Raw genomic sequence first — 18,799 nt, 5'->3', positions numbered from 1 at the left:
TTTTAAAATTTGCTTTGGCCAAGCAAGTCTTACTCTAGAAATTTATCTTAAGGAGATAATTGGACAAGCATGCAAAATACACAAATATGCATTTTATAGAAGCATTATTTACAACAGTGAAAGGTAGAAACAACCTCCAAAGATTTCCATAATTAGAGATTGTCTTTATTCATTAAAAATGACAGTGCTTCACCATATGGAAAGGTAGCAATTAAATTGTTATAAAAAGAAAAGAGAGCAGGTTTATTATGATTTTATAATTATTTTTAAAACAAAGAAAAGCGAGTGTGTATGTATGTGTGCGCAGAAGAAAGTCTGAAAGTATTTACACCAGGATTTTAGCAGCAGTCATGTCTACATAGTAGAATTGCAAATTTTTACTTATAAAAATGCTTCTATATTGTCAGATTGTTTTTTCCAAAAAAGGTAAAATTTATATAATCCATTAAAATTATATGGTCATTTCTGTCATGAGACTATAATACTGTAGAAATAGCAAATGTGTTCAAAATGATACCATTAATCACAATATCAACAATTTTTTCTGTCAACTTTAGTAAATATTTCTTTAATGATTACAAGAACAAAACCCAAAAAAATATGATATTAGAGAGGCTTAGGTTTATACACATGTTCTTCTGCAGATGAATCTTCTGAATGGGATCAAACCCAAAACAGCTTTTGTTGCTCTGATGTTTCTCTGGAAATGAGCTCTGCATTCTCCCACTGCTTTGGTTATGTGTATCTGCCTTTCCTGTAAAAGAGCCTTTATTCTGGAGATGGGAAGGAGGCTCTGGGGAAATGTAGAGTTATTTTTTTTAAGAGAGGGTAACCTCAAACTCTTGTCTGTGTTCATTACAGCATTTAAGTAACTGCAGCTTTGTAAAAGCTGCCTTCACCCCAATTGAGAGACCTCTCTCGTATGCCCATTGCACTTAACGTTCTTTCAGTGCCCTTCACAGGCATGCCTTGGGTGACATAAGGGAAAGGATATCAGAGTAGGAATAAGAAGGCGTAGTTTCTAGCAGTAATTGTGTGACCCTGGGGCCAGCAACTCATCTTCTTAGCTTCTCCATAACACAATGTTCAGGATCCCTGATGTCTTCCAAATGGTCTTGACTCCGAGATCAAACAAGATAATCCAGCTGTTGGGAAATCGTGATGCCCTACACCAACACTGGGTGCTTCTGTGAGGTACACAGGCTGTGAGTGCTTTCGGGGATGCGGAGATGAACGAGACGTCATCTCTGCATGTGCAGAGGCTTCCGACCCGGTCCGGAAGACAGCCTCAGCAACACATGAGACCAAGCAAGGGCGAGGGAAGCAAAGCAGCTGTGCTGTGGGCTACGAATAGAAAGAACGGTGGAGACTCGAGTTACATTATGGTGTCACCCACCGTACCAGGTCATAAGAGAGAGCCTCCTCGCCTTCCGGGAGGTGGGAATGAGGCAGCACTGGTCCTCGTGGAAGGAGATCCCCATTCTCTCTTTAGATCTTGTAATTCATGCAGGAGCTTTTTTAAATTGCTCCTTTATTTTTTTTTTCTTATCTTGCAAATCAACATGAATAAAACTAAGCCTCATGATTCCCAGCGCATTCCGTCTCCAGAATTCCTATCCCAAAGGCAGACATGCACTACTCTTTTCTATTTCTATGATTCTAAAACAGAAGAACTCAACTTCATTTGTGCCTTTATAAACATATCTTAGTCCAGCAGCGTAGAGGAACAGTTTTATAAATTTAAAAACGGCATTCTGTGGAATTCTCTCCCCTAAAAACTCCTGCTGAGTATGAACATCAGAGAATTCAGAAGGGAAAAAAATAGACCTAACATCACTGGCTTTCAGCCAGTCTTAAATAAATCGTAAGCAGCCAAGTGAGCTTGTACTAGGAACGGTCAAGAAATGAAGGCATGGGCATCTGTGCTTTCTGTGTGTTGTTCTGCTTCAGATGAAGACATCCGGGAAGGTATCAGTACCATGCAGTGTGGCAGGTGTAGCAGCTGGACATGCATTCAGCTCTAAGTTACAACAAAAACAAGAAAAGACTGACCATGACATAAACAAAAGGGAAGAGCCTTATTTATCGTTTGTAACAAGCAGAACGAGGATATGGGGTGCAGGGCTGGTAAGCAGCTCGCCAAGGCTCTCAGGGGCCAGGACCTCTCCGTCTCTCTCCTCTGCCACCTCATTGAAGAGACCTCCATCTTCACGCTTGTTCCCTTCTTGTCACAAGATGCCTGCTGCCCTGATGGGGACAAAGGAAGACGTAGGAGCCACAGGCAAATGGGCGTGCCAGCCCAGGCCATGTTTATCTTTAATCTTAAGCCTTTAATTGTCCGGTTAAAGGCTTAGATTAAAGCTGAGTAAGTCAATCCACCTAGCACCCTCCACTTATGTCCCATTGGTGAGAACTCATTGGTGGACAGAGACCAATCCCTAACAGTGATGGCGAACCTATGACACGCGTGTCAGAGGTGACACGCGAACTCATTTTTTTTGGTTGAGTTTTCTTTGTTAAATGGCATTTAAATATATAAAATAAATATCAAAAATATAAGTCTTTGTGTTACTATGGTTGCAAATATCAAAAAATTTCTATATGTGACACGGCACCAGAGTTAAGTTAGGGTTTTTCAAAATGCTGACACGCCGAGCTCAAAAGGTTCGCCATCACTGGCCTAGAAGGTAAATGGGGAGAAAAGAGACTGTGGATGGCAGCTGGATCTGCCACAGCTGCCTGTGGAGGTAGTCATCCCACGTAAAAATTGTGTTACTATTTATCTGCTCTCATTTCGCCTCTTGTCCTTTTATGTAATTTTTATCTTGCTTCTTTCTTGGTGTCTTGGCGCCTTTAAAAGCTCAGGATAGCCCTGGCCGGTTTGGCTCAATGGATAGAGCGTCGGACTGCGGACCGAGGGTCCCGGGTTCGATTCCAGTCAAGGGCATGTACCTTGGTTGTGGGCACATCCCCAGTGGGGAGTGTGCAGGAGGCAGATGACCGATGTTTCTCTCTCATCGATGTTTCTAACGCTCTATCCCTCTCCCTCCCTCTCTGTAAAAAATCAGTAAAAATATATTAAAAGCTCAGGATACCTCATAAAGCACACACTTCTCCTCGGGTTTAAACACTTCCTCTCTTCAACCAAGTTCATGGTTAATTTGTAACCATGCAAAAGTTAGGTGCAGACAATATTTATAAAATACAGCTTTTCTGTCTGTCTCTTTGTAGAATTTAGAGGACACTCCCTACCAGTGGTAAGCAAACTCATTAGTCAGCAGAGCCAAATATCAACAGTACAATGATTGAAATTTCTTTTGAGAGCCAAATTTTTTAAACTTAAATTATATAGGTAGGTACATTGTTATTAACTTAATTAAGTGTACTCCTAAGGCTTAGGAAGAGCCACACCCAAGGGGCCAAAGAGCCGCATGTGGCTCGCAAGCCACAGTTTGCTGACCACAGCACTAGACCATGTCAGCAAGGAGGAATTTACAAGGAGCTGATGGTGAAATAATTATTTTTAACCAAATCCAATGAAGCCTAGTTGGCTGCCTCTAATTACCTTTCTCATGAAGGGTACGAAAGAGTATTTAACCCTTGAAGGTAAAAGCAGCATTTATTTCTCTCAGGGAGACGTGTTTGAGATTTTTTTTTTTTTTTTTGCCTACTTTAAAGTATTTAGATAAGTTTGCGCCTATACAGTGTAATAGTATTTTTGTTGATTTCTTTTATTTTGTAATAGTGCTAAAATTTGCACATTGACCCATATTAATTACAGTGAAAATGTGTCCCACCACCAAACACAGCCACTGAAAATATTCTGGTGAATTTTCTTTACGCATAAGTTTATGGATTTTTTTAACTTACTTTATCATATGCATGTTAATTTTATTAATTATGTTCATAAATATTTGAAATACTGGCTATCCCCGTTTACTTCAGCATTCCATTTTCTCTATAGTTTGACATTGAAATGGTTAGCAATTACTATATCCAGCAAACCAGCAATACTCATCATATTTTATAAAATTGACTTCGAATTTAGGATGATTTCCTAGGATAGATTTCAAGAAGTGAGCTTGATGAGTCAAAGGATTTATATTCATGAGCAATATGTGAGTGAGTTGAGTACCCATTTTCAAGTACATTTGACAACTCTAGGTATTAACTTTTAAAATATATTTATTGTGCATGACCGGTGTGGCTCAGTGGTTGAGCATTGACCTATGAGTCAGGAGGTCACGGTTCAATTCCCGGTCAGGACACACGCCCAGATTGTGAGCTCAGTCCCCAGTGTGGGGTGTACAGGAGGCAGCCGGTTATGATTCTCTCTCATCATTGATGTCTCTATCTCCCTCTCCTTTCCTCTCTGAAATCAATAGAAATATACTTAGAAATATATATGTGTGTACATATATATTATTGCATTTTTGATATGTAGATTGTTTTAAATTACATTTATTAGGCTTACTGAAAGCCATTCTAGAACGTGCATGGTTTAAATAAGTAAAATGAATCTGTTTGGGTGTATCATATGAAGTGAAGAGCTTAATTTTTCCCCGATACATTGCTGTTTTAAATTTTCTGATTTCCGTCTTGTCTTTCAGTTTTACAGGAGATTCTAAACTTGCCTCAAGCATGCGTTATGTGGAAACCCAATCGATGCAGATAGGAGCATCCTATATGATTCAGTTCAGTTTGGTCATGGGCTGTGGCCAGAAATACACTCCACACATGGACAACCAGGTGAAACTGGAGTATTCAACCAACCATGGCCTTACCTGGCACCTTGTCCAAGAAGTAAGTCTATTTTTTCTAAAGCTTGTGATAGACAGGTAGCCTCTTCCTTTTTGCATGGGAAGCAAAGAATTACAATTCTAAAAGCTTAGGTTTGGTTGAAAAGGAATGATGTTATTTGTAACAGAATTGACATAAAGTCAGCAGCAAATTATAAGGATGCCACATTCTGCACTGCCAGATAATAAAGGGTAATTGCAAAAGAAGTGGGAATAACTTCAGGACTGGTTAGTCTAGCATGGTGTTTTGAATATTATTTTCTCTAACCCTCCCTCTATAAACATGTCTTTTCTTCTTTCTCTATAGCATGTCTTTATCTGTTTTTAAGTCTCTTTACCTATAGGTAGACCTTATTAAGAATATGTTATCTCTTGCCTTTAAAAACAAAAATGAAATACATAGATTCAGTTTCTTAGAATAAAATGTACTTATTTATATACTAAAGGCCCAGTGCACGAATTTGTGCACCAGTTGGGTCCCTCGACCTGGCCTGCAGGATCGGGCTGAAACCAGCTCTCCGACATCCCCTGAGGGGTCCCGGATTTTGAGAGGGCACAGGCCAGGCCGAGGGACCCCACCAGTGCACGATTGGGGCTGGGGAGGGAAGCAGTAGGTTGGCCTGCTGGGGAGGGACTGCGTGAGGGCTCCAGGGCCTGTCTGGCCCATCTTGCTCAGTCCCGATCAGCCGGACCCCAGCAGCAAGCTAATCTACCAGTTGGAGCGTCTGCCCCCTGGTGGTCAGTGCACATCATAGCAACTGGTCAACCTGCTGACTGTCTGCTCCCTGGTGGTCAGTGCACGTCAGAGTGAGTGGTTCAGTGGCCTTAACATATCATTAGTATATTATGCTCTGATTGGTTGAACGGCCAACTGGACACTTAGCATATTGGGCTTTTATTATATAGGATACATACTTTTATATCTGACATTGGTATAAATGCATAAATGTCATAGTAAATTAGAATAATTTTTCCAAATGCCAGTTTTATGATAAAAGGTCAAAAAATGGATCCTAATCGATTTCTGTTTTTACATGTGAGATTTGGAAGGCATTTAATTCCATTGTGCCATCTCATTTCAATTATTGCCCATATATTTTAGCTTCACAAAAGGAAAAATCAGGGATTGCATCCATAATGCCAATGGTTAATACTATGATGTTAGGCTTCTCCCTAACAGTTCTTTTTCACTTATGCCTGACTCTCTTTTAGGAATGCCTTCCAAGTATGCCAAGCTGTCAGGAATTTACATCAGCAAGTATCTACCATGCCAGTGAGTTCACACAGTGGAGAAGAGTCATCGTGCTTCTTCCCCAGAAAACCTGGTGAGAGACGTTTTTAGACATGGCCGTCACATTAACTTTTACTGTCTCTGTTCATATGACTTGAATATGAAGAAAAGTTGAGCACAATGGCAAGATGCATGAAAATTTGGCTTTCGAACTAGCCTAGCTTTTTCTGACCTACCTTTTTACCCCAGCTTTTTTTTTATGGTAGAACTCAGTGAGCCCATTCCTGTTTGTTTGACATGATGCAAGGATCAAAAAACTTCTGTGTCAAGATAGTTTGGGTTTGCAAGACTGTTTTCTTGTTGTAAACAGCCCTACTTTTTATTTCAAAAGCTTAACATACTTTTTTTTTTCTATTCACATTCTTTCCGTAACAATACAAATCATTTCCTAGGAAGCAGAACCCTAAGTAACTAGGGAGAAAGTTAAACTTTATCTTTTATGTATCCCCATAAAGAAGTCTAGTGGCACTTTAAAATAAATGTTCTTTGTTCAAATCTTAGTCTGGCTTCACCCATTAGTGCAAATCAGTTAAACCTGAAAAAGGAGTGAAACCTAAGTGAGTGATCAGCTGTCAAAGTGTGTATACATTTTTTTGCAACACCCTATATTAATGCTGAATTGCCGTGTTGCACAACACCTGAAGCTAACATAGTATTTTATGCCAACTGTAACTTTTTAAAAAGAGTTTTATTTTTGTGATGTGAAGTTTGAGATGCTTATCTATCCAAGCAGAACTGTTAAGTCAAATGAACTTAGGAATGTAGAGCTCAGAAACAAGGCTTGGGCTGAAGAGTTGAACGCTATGCTTACTATTTAAAGCGCTGGGTCAGGATGAGCTCACCCAAGAAAGAGCTTTGGACTAGAAATTAGGAGCCCTGAGTTCTCAGTATGTCTCTGCCAATGACCGATTAACCACATGATTTTAACTATTCACAACCTCTTCAAACTTGATTCCTTGTGAGTGTAATGAAGATGTTTAATTAGTTGATCTTAAAGGTCCCTCACAGTTCGAAGCTTGAAGATTCTGTGATTTGTGTAAGAGAAAAAGCATAAAAGAGATGCTTTTTTTCTATTTTTTTATGGTATCTGCCTTCCCAGAGTCCTTTTGTAAAGAGGAAATTGCTAAATAAACCCTTCTTAGATTATTTTATATAAAAGTTAGGCTCTACACACAAAAATTGATTAGATGATAACCTAGAATTATTATACCTCCTTTAGTTGAAGATTGAATTACTGCATTTTATAAGAATGCCTTCATGATGATTTTTTAAGATTCATCATTATGTCAGTGGGATGCTTGAAATTTGATTTCCACAGATTTCTTTATATCCAACTGTGAGCCATTTTCTGTGTACTCTATTCATGCTTTGCATAACAAGTCACCTCTTTCTCTAACATCCTACTTTTTCACATCTACTGCTGGGAATATAATCAAGACGTATTTCATTTCAATGCTATTCCAAGTATATCTATCAAGATACAAAAACAACACATTAAATAATTGAAATACTGGTCAAACTTGTTACTAAGCTACAAATGTTTATTATTTTTATTATTTCACCATTAAGTATATTGTCCTCATTATTTTAACAAAAAACACTGATTTTTGTTCATTGACATGTGGGCTGCAATTTCAAAAGTATGCTGGTACAATAATATTAATAGTGTATTTTAGAGATGTCTTTTCATTTCCAAAACATTATAAACTGTTATTTTTTTAATTAAATGTACTGGGGTGACATTGGTTGATAAAATTATATAGGTTCTAAATGTACAATTCTGATACATCATCTGTATATTGCATTGTGTGTTCATCACCATGTATTTGACCCCCTTTACCGTTTCTACCTCCTCCAACCCCCCTCTCTCTCTGGTACCACCATACTATTACCTGTACCTGTGAGTTTTTGTCTGTCTTGTTTATTCATTTGTTACTTTTAGTTTTACATCCCACATGAGTGAAATCATAGAGATCTTGACTTTTTCTGTCTGATTTATTTCACTCGGCATGATATTCTCAAGATCTATCCATGTTGTCCCAGATGTCAGTATTACATTGTTTCTTAAGGCTGAGTAGTATTCCGTAAAGAATCTTCTTTACCTACTCATATATTGAAGGACACTTAGGTTATTTCCATGTCTTGGTCATCAGGAATAACACTGTAGTGAACATAGGGGTACATGTATCTTTACCAAGAAATATCTGCAAATTTTTGGGGTAGATACCCAGAGAGGGATTGTTAGGTCGTATGGTAACTCTATTCTTAATTGTTTTTTTGTATTCTGTTTTTAAAATTTTTTTATTAAATTTATTGGGGCAATATTGATTAATCAAATTATAAAGATTTCAAGTGTATAGTTCTATAATACATCATCTGTAGATTTTATTGTGTGTTCACCACCCAAAGTCAAGTCTTCTTCCATCACTTGTCCATTTCTTTTAGGTTAGTGAATTTTGTGGCATATAGTCTTTCATAGTACTGTAGTGTGATCTCTTTTTTTATCTATGATGAGTACGGTAACCTCTCCTCTTTCACTTCTGATTTTGTTTATATGAGTCTTTTCTCTTTTTTTCCTCCTCTAGCCAGAGGTTTATTTTATTAATCTTTTCAAAGAATCAGCTCTTTTTGTATTAATTTTTTATTGTCTTTTTGTTCTCTATTTTATTTAATTCTTCTCTAATTTTTTTTTTATTTCCTTCCTTCTGCTTACTTTGGGCTGCAATTATTCTCTTCCTAGTTCTTGAAGAAGTAATGTTAGGTTCTTTATTGGGGATTTTTATTGTTTCTTGAGATAGACATATGTCATATTGTCATTCTCTTCTCTGTATGTATCTTTTATCTCCCCTTTTATTTCTTTATTGACACAGTTGTTGTTTAGTAGCATGTTGTTTACTTTCCACATATTTGTAGTTTTTCCTAGAAAAGTCTTTATTTTTCCTTCATATCTAAAGGATAACTCTGCTGGATTTATTAACCTTGGCTGGTAACTACTTTTTATCAATTATTTGAATATTTAATTCCACTCCATAAGCTTATAGAGTTTCTGCTGAAAAATCCAATGATAATCTAATGGGATTTCCTGTATATGTTACCATCTTCTTTTTCCTGGCTGCCTTGAGAATTCCTTCTTTGAGTTAATTTTTGACAATTTTAATACAATGTGTGTTTTAGAGAAGGCCTTTTGGGATTGAGATAATTAGGTGTTCTGTTTGTTTCTTGGATTCAAGGATCCGGCTCTTTCTGTTAATTTGTGACCTTCTTGTCAACTATATATTTGAATAGACTGTTTTCTTCTCTCTTCTCCTTCAGGTATACCCATTATTCTTATATTTCTCTCTCTTATGGAGTTATATAGTTCTCTGGCTAATAGAGTTCTTTCATTTTTATTGCTCTCAAATATTTCTCTTCTTCCATCTATATCATTTCTATATTTCTATCCTTAATATCTCTAATTTTCTCCTCCTTCTGGTCAGCTCTGTTTCCTAAACTCACTAGTTCATTCTTCATCTCTTTTACTGAGTTCTTGAGCTCCAGAATTTCTATTTGTTTGTTGTAAAAGTTTCAGTCTATTTGGTAAAGTACTCCTTTTGATCATAGATTTTCTTTCTGGGTTCATTATACTGTTTCTCTGTTTTCTTGTATCTCGTTGTGTTTTTTCAGAACTGCAATCTTGAATTCTCTGTCATTATGTCCATGTCTTTAAGTTTATTTTCTGGAGATTTTTATTTTCTTTCTAAGCTGCCTCATTACCTTTGTTATTCTCCTGTAAGTGTTCTGAATGGGAATCGAACCCATCACATCTGAGTGCATGGGATGATGCTCCAACCAACTAAGCCACACTGGCCAGGACTGCAAAGTTGACTGGGCATCTATGGGAATGAAATACACTTTATTGTAAGAGAGGCACTTCTCTAGTAGGTTGATAAGAATAAGCCTTTTGTTTGTTTGTTTGTTTGTTTACCAGAAGGTGGCACTGAAGTGCAGTTTTTTAGTTTCTATTGCACTGTTCTGGCTTCTGGGGTCTCTGCTAGGCAGTGGAAAATGCCTGTGTTCCCTGAGGTAGTGGGCATCTCCTCTATGACCAGTTCACCTCAGTCTCAGGGCACCAACCCCGTGGAGGAATGTGATGGGTAATGGGATTCCAATCTCAGCGCTGTCCTCTGCAACCAGAAGCTGCTGGCAGTGCAGCCAAGGGTGGGTTGGAGTAAAGTGCGCTGTAAGGGGCCAGCTGCTGCATTTATGGCTTTGTTCTCCTCCCAGCAATGACCACTGCTAGACCTTCGCTGCCGCACCTGTATCTCCATCCGTCACAGGGTGTGCCCACCACTCAGGGAAAAATGCTTCTGCCTCTCCAGTTCTCAGGACTGCAGATAATATGCTCTGTAGCCTGACACCCAATGCTAGCTCTAGGAGGTTGTAGGACCACCAGACAACACCATGGCACCTATGCACTTTCACTGGGCTCAGCTGCAGCACACACCCATCACTCGGGCAGGAACACTCACTGAATCTCTGTTCCTTGGGGGGCAGCAGGGAGTGCAGGCAGCAATCTGATTCCTCCCCTCTTTTGAGACTCGCAGTGAGCTCATAGCTGCCTCCATGGCACCGGTATCTGCTCTTCTCCCTTCCCACCTCCCCTGTTTGCTCTGATTTGAGCACCTTCAGATGTTTCAGTGCATGGATCTCTCAGCAGTGTCTGTGTGTGGAGCAGGAATCCTTTGTTGAATTCTAGCTATTCGTCTTGTTGCAACTTCAAGGAGAGAGACCAGAGGAACCTCTCATACCACCATTCTTCTGACATCGCTCCATAAACTATTATTTTTATTGATGTAATTTAAGCTATTTCCAAAGTATTATTTTTATTTTAAAAAAACACACAAACTTTGCAGCCTTAGCCAGTGTGGCTTAGTTGGTTGGAGCATCGTCCCATGAACTAAAATGTGGTAGGTTCAATTCCCAGTCAGGGCACATATCTAGGTTGTAGGTTCAATCCCCTGTCACGGCACATACAGGAGGCAGCTGATGTCTCTCTCTCTCTCTCTCTCTCTCTCTCTCTTTTCTCTCTCTCTCTCTCTCTCTCTCTCTCTCTCTCTCTCTCTCTCTCTTCTCTCTCTCTCTCTCTCCCTTCTACTCTCTAAAACCAATTTTGAAAATTTTTTAATTAAACACCTTTTGTGGAGTATTTTACACTCAGAGTGTATATTGCATTGTTACTTCTTAGTTTAAAAGATAGACCACTGAGTTGAAAGTTTTAGTGTAGTAGTCAGAAAAGATCAATTCTCATCAATGTTTATTAGACACTTATGAGGAAATATATTAATTGACCCTTAGCTGTTTTGTTCCTACACACTGCCTACCATGTAGTTGGGGTGCTCATTAAATGTTGGGAAATTAAATAGAATTTAATTCAATATGCCTACGTGAACTAAAGAGATGTTTTATTACAAAGCATCTCTTTTTGCAAACAGAAAATAAATCTACTAGATTATTCCTCTACTAGATAATTGAATTCTACTAGATAATTGAATTCTGCTTTTCCAAATTTTCTTCAAATCTCTGGGTAAAGAAAGTAAAAATATTTTTTGAAAGCAAGCAACCCTATAGGATATTTATTTTAATATTTCTACTGACTAATACTTACACTAAACATTATTGCCATATTTCAAGAAAAAGTTCAACTGGCTATTATAATTTTTTTGGATCTATAATGCTTAGAAGTTCTGCTATAAGGATAAAGTACATTTATTCTCCTTGGCTTTCTTGATAATTTTATTTATCATATTCATTTGAAACTTCTGAAAATAGTATGTTTTTCTCAAGCATTGGGGAAAGGGAGTGTAGTTTAGTCTGATGCAGTATTCCTTTTGGCAGGTCTTTGTTCTGCTGTTTTGATTCAAGCATATGCAGCTATAAATTGAATGCATACAAGCAAATGTGGTCCCTGCATTATCATAGATCTGTTAACTTCAGAAAATATTCTAGATAGAGCAACTGAGAGTGGGAATATTTAATATGTATACACCTGCTCAGAGAAATTTTATTGTATATGAACTGAGCATTTGTTACCCAATGAAAATTAATTTTGTTTTTATGAGAGACATTTACATAAGAACAGGGCCTAATGAGACAGGAGCAGCTGTCAGTTGCTGACTTCATAAACAAATCAACACCTAATGTCTGAATGAGTTTCAGAATAATTGGATAAATGTAATTGCAGTAACTCTGAAGGTGGAAAATACAATATTTAGTCAGCCCTCGTTTACCTTGATTCCTCGGATTACCTAACTATCAAGAGATGACTCAGAGTTATTTTAGTTCAGTCTAGAAGTTTGTATGGGGGGAAATTTAATGAAGGAAAGACTATCAAGTTTTGTTGCTTTGGGGAATCCATAAAGTTTGGTTTTTAAATGTAAGCCAACTTCATTTTGTGATCCACAGAGCGGTAGTTCCACTTTCAGGCTCAATCCAAAGATATTTTTCTCCTAAAAAATGTGACAAAGAGACAGCGAGAGAGGGAGAGAGAGTAAAAAATAAAGAGAGAATTGGTGAATTAAATATTTGTATTGAGAGCAGTTTTTATCAGTGATGCAGCTGCAAATCAGTGACCTCACACCTTGTCTTCTCACATGTGACCAGCTAGAGATTGCTCAGAGGACTAATTTTTTTTTTTTCTCACTAAATATGAAGTCAATATTTGACCTCTTTTTGCTTCCTTTTCTGTTAACATCAGCACATTAAACTGTGGGTTGTAATTTTAACTTGAATAATCCATTTTAAGCTTTTTATTTATTTTTTAAAATATGTTTGTATTGACTTTTAAAGAGAGAGGAAGGGAGAGGGAGAGAGAGATAGAAATATCAACATAAATCAGCTGCCTCCTACACGCCCCCTGCTGGGGATCGAACCTGCAACCCGGACATGTGTCCTAACCCGGAATCCAACCCATGGCCTCTTAGTGCATGGGTTGATGTTCAACCACTGAGCCACACCAGCTGGGCTTAAGCTTTTTATTTAAGGAAATGTCTTTTTTCAAGAGTTTATAGGACACATGTAAGGATCAGTTTAATCAGAAAAAGAGTGTAGAATGTGTCTACATGTGACTATTTAGAAGCATAAATAAACTGGGAAATCTAGGACAGGTTTCTGAAATCCTCCAACCCTATTTTAACATTTGAAATATCAAAACCTCAAAATAATGTATGTTATGGTTTTCATGTTGACATGTGTCTATGAATAAAATAAACTTGGTCAACAAACCACCAAAGTCATCATTAAATTTATGAGCTGGAAGGGATCTTAGCGATCATTTTGTCCAGTTCCTTTATTTGAGAGGTGAGGAATGAGAAGACCCTGAAGGCTTGCATTTCTCACTAAAGGTCACACAGATGATAAATTACAGAGCGAAGGTCCTTGGAGTCGGGTCCCCTAACTCCTAGAACATTCTTCACTTCGTTGCCTACAGAAGTCAGAAACAGGCTGCCCTTTCTTGGCCTGTTGCTCTACTCACTTATTCTTTTTTTTTTTAGCAGACCTTTTTTGTACGCCTATTTTTTTTTCTGTTCCTGTGCAAACTATTGAGACAAAAGATATCTCTCTCCCCAAAAGAGCTCACAGTCTAGTCTCCTGTGGCCCTAGACTTGACTCAGATTATAATGAATCACAAAAGAATATAGTCATCTCTCCTTTTCATGACACTGATGCACAAGTCTGAATTTACTTCTTTTCTGTAGGGCTCTATGCCCTAAGAATATGTACCTATTTTATAGTAGGTTTTTCTAAAAACCATTTCTTAATGGGATTATGTAAATTGCAATGGTTGTTAGGTTACAAATATAAACTATTTCCATAGAGGAGTTGCATCTGTACTATTGTATGTACCATGACGAGCTCTGATATGCAGCAAACCTGTGTGTACTGGGTGCAGCTCAGTGAACCTGGAATTATCCTACTAGGATTGAAAATGCAAATTATTAGCCACAGATCATTGGTAAAACAAACAGTAAGGGCTTAGTCTGGATTTTCACAGTCTGTTATGTACTTAGGGAGTATTTAATATGTGGGTAATTGATGCAGGAGACTTTAATGGATTATTCAGGGCCATTAAGATCAAGTATATCTGTAGATGGTGTGCTTGGGGAAGGTTTAATCAATGGAACTGAGCATGCATGTTAATTTTGCAATGTTTTTCCTTTTTTCACTTTGACCAAAAAGAAGTCATTATGGGTTCCTGAAAATTCCCAGAGGTGAAAAATATGATGCAATTTTAAAAGAATTTTTTTGTGGTCATCAAAGAATGAAAACCTTTGACATTGATCTCAAAATATTATCTTATTTAGACTTTATATCCGGTTTAAATGAATTAAGGTCCCAAGTGTTTCTCTAGTGGATTGTTCAACTTCTCATCTCCACTTAACATCAGCTTGTCCATGAAACCTAAGCAAGTTAATGTTTCAGAAATAATAAGCAGAATTTAGCACCTAGTTGTTCATACTTGTGCCAACCCTCTATCCACTGAGCCAAACTAGCTAGGGCTATACTTGCAATATAATATATCGTCACATGTCCCCTCAACCCCGAAACAGTACCCCCAAGAAAACTTTAGTTTTCTACAGAGAGGTAACTGGAAGTCTTCCAATAACTGCTCACGTATTTAGTATAAGAAATGGTATTACTCTAAGTTAAACACTTCACATTTTCATCTGTAAGAGAGAAGCTGTTTAGTATATATCTTTATTTTTCTTAAATATCTTACTTTATTTCTTTTCCTAGCATCAAATCTCTATGTAAATACAACAAAAAAATATGAGCTTTATTTTTTTTGAAATGTCTCCAATTAAAACAAAATGTCTCAAATTAAACTAAGGTATATACAAAATAAGGAAATTTCTTTTTAATTTTCTTTCATGATAAAATTGTTGAATTGGGTGGTAATTGACTTAAAATTAGACTACAGAAAAATGATTAGCACCCAAATGCAAGTTCCAGAAAGTTGGTTATCTGAAAGATTTTGAACTTGGATGTTTTTTGTCTGTACTACCAGATGTCAGTTAAAATATTGTTTTTTATGACTGTCCCATTTCTAGGTCCAGTGCCACTCGCTTCCGCTGGAGTCAGAGTTATTACACAGCCCAGGACGAGTGGGCTTTGGACAACATCTACATCGGCCAGCAGTGCCCAAACATGTGCAGCGGGCACGGCTCCTGTGACCACGGCATGTGCAGGTACATGCATCAGAAAGTGGGACTGAGCTTCTGCTTCCCAGGATTTGTTTTATAGGGACCCAACTGCAGTTGTCATTAGTTATGTGGATAGACTGGTAAATAATGAAATAGCCCAAAGAAAATGACCCTCTTTTCTGTTCTTATTGTAGATTTAAAGATATTGTTACATATAAATTAGTACAAAGCCATACATGCTAAACTTGAAAGTCTCATCTCAACCAAGGCCTCTTTCTAAACTTCAGAGTTTATTAATTAGTTCCAAAGTTCTCCTTGGTAGTTAAAAGAGCCCTGCAATTGTTTCCCTTCTTTTCCCTGACAGTCTTAAAGCACTACTCAGACAGCTGCTACAGGCTGTCCTGCCCACTTCACCAGAAGCTCAAAGTTGTATACAAGAGGAGATGGTGATTATAGCTAATGAGGATGAGATAGGAACACACTTGAATACTGAAAGACTCTAAAAGAGATGTAATTTAATCAGGAAGAGGAACGAGAAAATGTGGCCAGAGTTACATGTTAGTTGAGCAAACATTTATATGTGACTTTTCAAGGCTACAGGAAAATCCCACTATTCCCTCTCCCCACCCCAACCATGCACACACACACATGTGCACATGCATGCACACACAGACATTCATATCCTTCTTCATTACCACCTGGTGCCAGAGTTCCCTGTTACAGCATTGTTTCTTTTAAGAAAAGATTCTATTCCTTGTTTTGTGGTGTGCAAAACTGAAGGTTGTTATGACCGCATATACAGATTAACACTGTAGAGAAAACGCTCATGTGAATGCTGAAGCCCAGAGCAAAAGTGAGACATAGGAAATGTTGCAGGTCACATGGCCATGGCCCTCACAGATGAAACTATGACTTCTTTGCTTGGCTCTCCTCTCTCTAGGTGTGACCAGGGATATCACGGCACTGAATGCCACCCGGAAGCTGCTCTTCCTTCTACAATTATGTCAGATTTTGAGAACCAGAATGGTTGGGAGTCTGACTGGCAAGAAGTTATTGGGGGAGAAGTTGTAAAGCCAGAACAAGGATGTGGGGTCATCTCTTCTGGATCATCCCTGTATTTCAGCAAGGTATGACTTAGAGCAGAGAAAAGTGATGACTAAGTCATGACTAAAGCATGGGAACAATGATCAGAGCAATGGCTATTTCAATATGTAACTGATTTATGGAGCAGTCCAAACTCAGAAGGTATAGATATGAGATGGGGGTTCCCCCCCCATATTCCCTGCTTCTAACTTGGCTTTGTTAAGTTCCTATCCCTTAGCTACATCTGGGAAACTTTTATAACTTTATGATTGTTCTTAGTTACTTCAAATCTAGATTAGGCCAGTTTTAACATCCTGCCCCTCTCGTATCTGATTTAAATCTTAATGCTTTCCTCCAGGGCCAGCCAGTCTTGTGTCTTGGGGGTCTTTGAGTAAGTCAGGGTCTTGGTCGCTTCTCACCCCAGCCTTTGGAGGGTGTGTGAACATGCAGGCCGGTGGGTGAAGGTGTGAGTGATGGTGGAGGTAGTGGAGTTTAGAAGTTTTAAACGTCAACTCTGGAACCAGACTGCCGCTTTCTAGCTCCGTGACTTTGACCAAATTCTTTAACTTCTCTAGGGTTGGCTTCCTCGTCTATAAAGTGGAGATAATGAGGGTGTCGGTCTCATTAGGGTTATTCTGCAGATTAAATGCATTAGTGTAGTTGTAAATCGCAGAGTACAGTGCCTCATGCATAGAAATCACTTCTGTAAGTGTTTATTAAATTTGTCAACCCATTAATCTCTAGAATATGATTGGGAGAAGGAGGAGTAATGGTGAGGTGTGGGTTGCAGAGCTGTTCCTAGGGAACTGATCAGCTCTTCATGGTGAGCAAACATCTAGGGTCCTATTTTGGCTCAATTTGGTGCCTGCTGGTGTGGGATTGTCAATTCAGGCTACTATAACAAAAATACTGAGTATAAAAATATCATTAAAAAAATAGCATTGGGTGGCTTCAACAGCAAACATTCATTTCTCAAAGTTCGGAAAGCTGAGAAAAAGATGAAAACACCAGCAGATTTGGTGTCTGGAGAGGACCACTTCCTAGTTTGCAGATGCCGTCTTCTCTGGAGAAAGCAGAGAGAGGAAAAGCAGGCTCCCTTCTGTCTCTCCTATGAGAGCACTAATCCCATCATGAGGGCTCCAGCCTCATAACCTAATTACTTGCCAAGGGCCCTACCTCCTAATACCATCCTTTTGTGAGTTAGGCTTTCAACATGAGTTTGGGGTGCACAGACATGATGTCCATAGCAACAGACTCTGCATAGAAGTTACTCTGGCAGGGCTCAGCTTCCCCAGTGGCAGCACAGGTTGGGCAGGCAGGTCAATAGACACCAGCTAGGGACTGAGGTGCCAGCCAGATTCTCTTAGAACAACTCCCACCCATGTTGCTTGGTTAGGGATAGGAGACGGGGATCCAACTCCTTTGCTACAGTCTAGACAGGGCATTCTTTTCTTCCTTCCTCCTCCAATTCATCTCTCCATATTGTCTCCAAAAGGACTGAGGGGAAGCAGTTTCTGTTCTCTAGAACCTGACAGTGTGTCTAGCCCCAATATAAAATGTGGGGTACTAAACACCAATCCTTTCCAGCAGGCACTGCAGCCACCAATTCTAGGACAGTTGGAAATGTCCCACTCGTCATCACGTAACAAGCACACAAGTGTGGATGAAGGGTAGATATATTGGGGAACTTGGGCAAAAATCCCAAACAAGTTAATGTATGCATATGCAAAAATAGGTACAGGTTTTGTTTTGATGCAGGTGCAGAACAAAGAATCAGCAAGTAAACAAGACAGAAAATTGGGAAGGGATTCCATTTAATGATATTTCCTATCCATTGACATTGAAAGTCCCCGAGGCCTTATTGTTAGAGATAATAGTCAATAAGTTACTATATACATTGCATAGATCCAGATACACTATATAATTGTGCAGAAATGGAAAGATTGTATCTCCCTTAAGTATCAATATTAAAACAAGATTATGAATTCTTAACCAATATGTACTCTAACACTCCAAATAGCATGTGTGTGTACATACACATATTTTGAGGATATCAAGTTATATATCACTATTTCTTACACTTAATTTAAGATGATACCTGGAATCAAACTACCTGGGTTTGTAACTGGGCTGCAAATCTCAATCATTGTTTCACCTTGCACAGCTATAACATTTTTATGTATCTCAATTTTCTCAACTATAAAGTGTGATATTGGGAGGGTTAAGTTAGTTAATGCAAGTAAAGAATTAAGAATAGTGTTGGGCACATAGAAATAGCTCAATAAGTGTTAGCTATCATAATTACATCTTATGAGACTAAATTACAAATTGTTATCATTAAATATTTCCCCATATACGCCCTGGCACTACTTAAAAATCAGCATTGCAAAGTAAAATCATTCTCTTCCCAGCTCAATCCAGCTTTCTCCCTTGATTTTTGTCAAAAT

At 38.4% G+C, this 18,799-nt stretch overlaps 1 protein-coding gene across 1 annotated transcript in view; it reads left to right on the top strand.

Annotated features, from left to right (window-relative positions):
* The window catches only part of RELN (reelin), a 432,712-nt gene that overhangs the window by 308,969 nt on the left and 104,944 nt on the right, over positions 1 to 18,799 (top strand). The window contains exons 21-24 of the mRNA XM_081101781.1: positions 4,611 to 4,803; positions 6,012 to 6,124; positions 15,177 to 15,314; positions 16,210 to 16,396. Coding sequence (XP_080957907.1) covers positions 4,611 to 4,803; positions 6,012 to 6,124; positions 15,177 to 15,314; positions 16,210 to 16,396 — 631 coding nt within the window. The remainder of the gene's footprint in view (positions 1 to 4,610; positions 4,804 to 6,011; positions 6,125 to 15,176; positions 15,315 to 16,209; positions 16,397 to 18,799) is intronic.

The sequence above is a fragment of the Myotis nattereri genome (assembly GCF_964212035.1).
Source record: "Myotis nattereri genome assembly, chromosome: 11".
NCBI classification, from domain to species: Eukaryota; Metazoa; Chordata; class Mammalia; order Chiroptera; family Vespertilionidae; genus Myotis; species Myotis nattereri.
Note: the sequence above shows the minus strand (reverse complement) of the source record. Positions and strands in the feature narration are given on the sequence as shown.